Source organism: Hyaena hyaena, unplaced genomic scaffold (genome assembly GCF_003009895.1).
Source record: "Hyaena hyaena isolate Hyena2069 unplaced genomic scaffold, ASM300989v1 scaffold_252, whole genome shotgun sequence".
Lineage (NCBI taxonomy): Eukaryota > Metazoa > Chordata > Mammalia > Carnivora > Hyaenidae > Hyaena > Hyaena hyaena.
In genome coordinates this window covers 1,626,848-1,630,113 of record NW_024080884.1, presented here as the reverse complement: position 1 = coordinate 1,630,113, position 3,266 = coordinate 1,626,848, and the positions used below count along the sequence as shown (strand labels likewise).

Genomic DNA, 3,266 nt, shown 5'->3' with positions numbered 1-3,266 from the left:
ATGACTAATTCTCATATTGCTATGTAGTTTCTTTTGGATTTTCTACAAAAGTAACCAGATCCCATGGAGGCAAGAAAAATATAATTTCTTTCTTATCCTCCAAAGTTGCAATTCTCATAGCTGTTGCTGGCAATGTAAAATTGTACAGTCAAGTGAATTGTATGGTATATGAATTATATCTCATAAAACTTTTTAAAAAATATGCACTGGAAAAGCTATTTGACAATTTCTTTTAAAGTTAAATGTACACTTACCATATAACTCAGCTGTCAAGTACTCCCCCCTCCCCACAAATGAAAGCGTATGTTTACACCATGATTTACTCACAAAAATTCATAAAAATATTTCTTTATAATAGCTAGAAGTTAGAAACAATTCAAATATCCATCAACAGGTGAATGGATGAACACATTGTGGTATATATGTACAACGAAATATTACTCAGCCATTAAAAGGAACAAACTATAGATGAAAAGCACAACTACATAGATGAATTTCAGAAAGATTTTGTTGAACAAATGAAACTCAACATAAAAGATTACTTACAATTTGATTCCATTTGTTTTAAAAATCTAGTGAAGGTCCCCTAATATAGAGTGGCAGAAAGCAGATTGGAGGTTGCCTAAGGCAAGGGGTTAGGAGAGAGGACTTATATTTTAAAAAGACACAAGAGAATATTTTGGAAGGAAGAAAATGTCCTATGTCTGATTGTGGTGGTGGCAAACAGGAGAGCAAATTTGTCCACCTTATAAAATTGATATATTTTGTTGTTTGTAAATTATACTTCATTAAAGTTGACCTTTTAAATGTTTATTTTTTTGAGAGAGAGAGAGAGAGCAGGGGAGAGGCAGAGAGTCAGGGAGAGAGAGAATCCACAGCAGGCTCTATGCTATCAGCACAGATAGCATAGATATCAGCATAGATAGATACCTTTTGCTGAGAAGGTGATCTAGTGCCTGGTTTTGGCACTAACAACAATGTCCTTATGTTACTTTTTTCTTTTTCTTTTTGGTATTTTAAGTAGAACAAGTCTCCATTAGGAAGTTGTTTTTCCAAAAATTAATGGATTGGAAGTGGTTGGTGGAATTATCCTCTTTTACATGTGGGAAAATTGATGTGCAGGACCATTGTAGCTATTTAGGGGCAAAGTTAACCAGGGTTATTTTTTCTAAAATGGCTCCATATTTCTCTTGGCTTTGTGTTTAGCATGAGTAGAAGTTTTCAATAGAAATTGGGACAACAATTGACTATTCTCTTCTTTGTCTACTTATCCTAGAATTACTAATGCAATGGCTGGAGGAAGGAACAGTACAGCAGTTACAAAGTTCATTCTCTTGGGATTCTCTGAATTTCCAAAGCTCGCCATTGTCCTTTTTTCAATATTCCTAGGGATCTACCTCATGACAGTTTCCTGGAACCTGGGCCTCATCACTCTCATCAAGATGGACTCCCATCTGCACACACCTATGTACTTTTTCCTCAGTATCCTGTCCTTGCTGGACATCTGCTATGTTTCCACTATAGCACCCAAGATGCTCTCAGATTTCTTCAAGAAGAAGAAATACATCTCCTTTGCAGGGTGCACTATACAGTACTCCTTCTTCTCTAGCCTGGGTCTGAGTGAGTGCTGTCTCCTGGCAGCCATGGCTTATGACCGATATGCTGCCATTTGTAATCCTCTGCTCTACACCGCCATCATGTCACCCACCCTCTGTGTGCAGATGGCGGTGGGATCTTGTGTAACTGGATTCTGTGGCTCATTTGTCCAACTGTGTGCCTTACTTCAGCTCCATTTCTGTGGGCCAAATGTCATCAACCATTTCTTTTGTGATCTTCCCCAGCTGCTGATCCTTTCTTGCTCTGACACCTTTTTCTTTCAAATCATGACCTCTGTGCTCACAGTGATCTTTGGACTCACATCTGTCTTGGTTATCATGATATCCTATGGTTATATTGTTGCCACCATTCTGAAGATCACCTCAGCTGAAGGCAGGTCTAAGGCCTTCAACACCTGTGCTTCTCACCTAACAGCTGTGACTCTCTTCTTTGGTTCAGGTATATTTGTTTATATGTATCCTAACTCTGGTGATTCCCTGAGCCAAAACAAATTGGCCTCAGTTTTATACACTGTTCTAATCCCTATGCTAAATCCATTGATCTATAGCTTGAGGAACAAGGAAATCAAAGATGCCCTAAACAGAAGGAAGAAGAGAATCTTTTTCTGGTGTTACTAATTATGGAATTTATTTCAAGTATACGATATAGGAAAAATTGGTGACTAAAGCAGTGACCCACAATTCTCCTAACTGTGAGATGAGTTACAGTTGCTTCTCTCTCCCAGTATAAATCTATGACTGGCACAAGGACAGGAAAATGCATGAGAAGTAACTGGAAGCTCAACGTCTCCATCCTTCATCAGTTATGAACCAATACATCAATAGGCCAAACAATCTACAACTGTATTTATAGCTAGTTGTTGTGGTGTGAACTTTCACCTTCAATATTCCATCCCTACCTAATGTTCTACCTCAAGAACCAGAGATGCCAGTGTAAGGACACAAGTCTAAACCAGACTGACTCCATAATAGGCTTTAAGTTTCCCCTCTAAACTAGAAGGCCTAAGTTTCAGTTTCCCTGAAACAATCAGGCAGCTACACATTGCCCAAGGCCGAAGAAACTGCCCACCACTTCACTCCACCACACTACCTTGGCAATGCCCAATCAAGAAAGGCCAGCAACTATAGATAAATCTCAGCTGCCTAATGTAAAAGTTAACCCATTAGTCGCCAAACAAGACTCTAGGGTCACTCTATGGTTGGTTGAATTTAAGGGTACCCTGAATGTTGTAATTGGATCCTGCCAAAAGTAACAGATACTCTGGATAACATGTATGGTTAAACCCACTGTCAATAATGTTGTATAATTATGATTGGATCACTGTTTCCATGCCACAATTTCCGTAACTCCCCCATCACAAACCCCATAAAAACCCTACTCTGCCTTTGTTCGGGGCTCACAGCACGGATCCACTACATTGGTGAGGTTGTGAGCCCGAGCTCGAGCCCGTAATAAAGCCCTTTGCCTTTGCATGCATGACTCGGTCTCCACGGTGGTCTCTGGTCGTTGAGGATACTGCAATCTGGGTATAACACCAGTACTGGTTAAGGCTGCCAGGAGACCAGCATGTGTCTTTATAGCAACTCATTTTAGGCAGGGCAGAGGTTACTATTAGTATTGAGAGATCTCTTTAAAACAAATTTACTACT

The 3,266-nt window shown here is 39.5% G+C and overlaps 1 protein-coding gene across 1 annotated transcript; it reads left to right on the top strand.

Moving 5' to 3' along the window:
- Positions 1 to 1,289: 1,289 nt before the first annotated feature.
- On the top strand, positions 1,290 to 2,234 carry LOC120240324 (olfactory receptor 1440-like). The gene has a single exon (XM_039245038.1). The coding sequence runs from the start codon at positions 1,290 to 1,292 to the stop codon at positions 2,232 to 2,234; it is 945 nt and encodes a 314-aa protein (XP_039100969.1).
- The last annotated feature ends 1,032 nt before the right edge of the window (positions 2,235 to 3,266 follow it).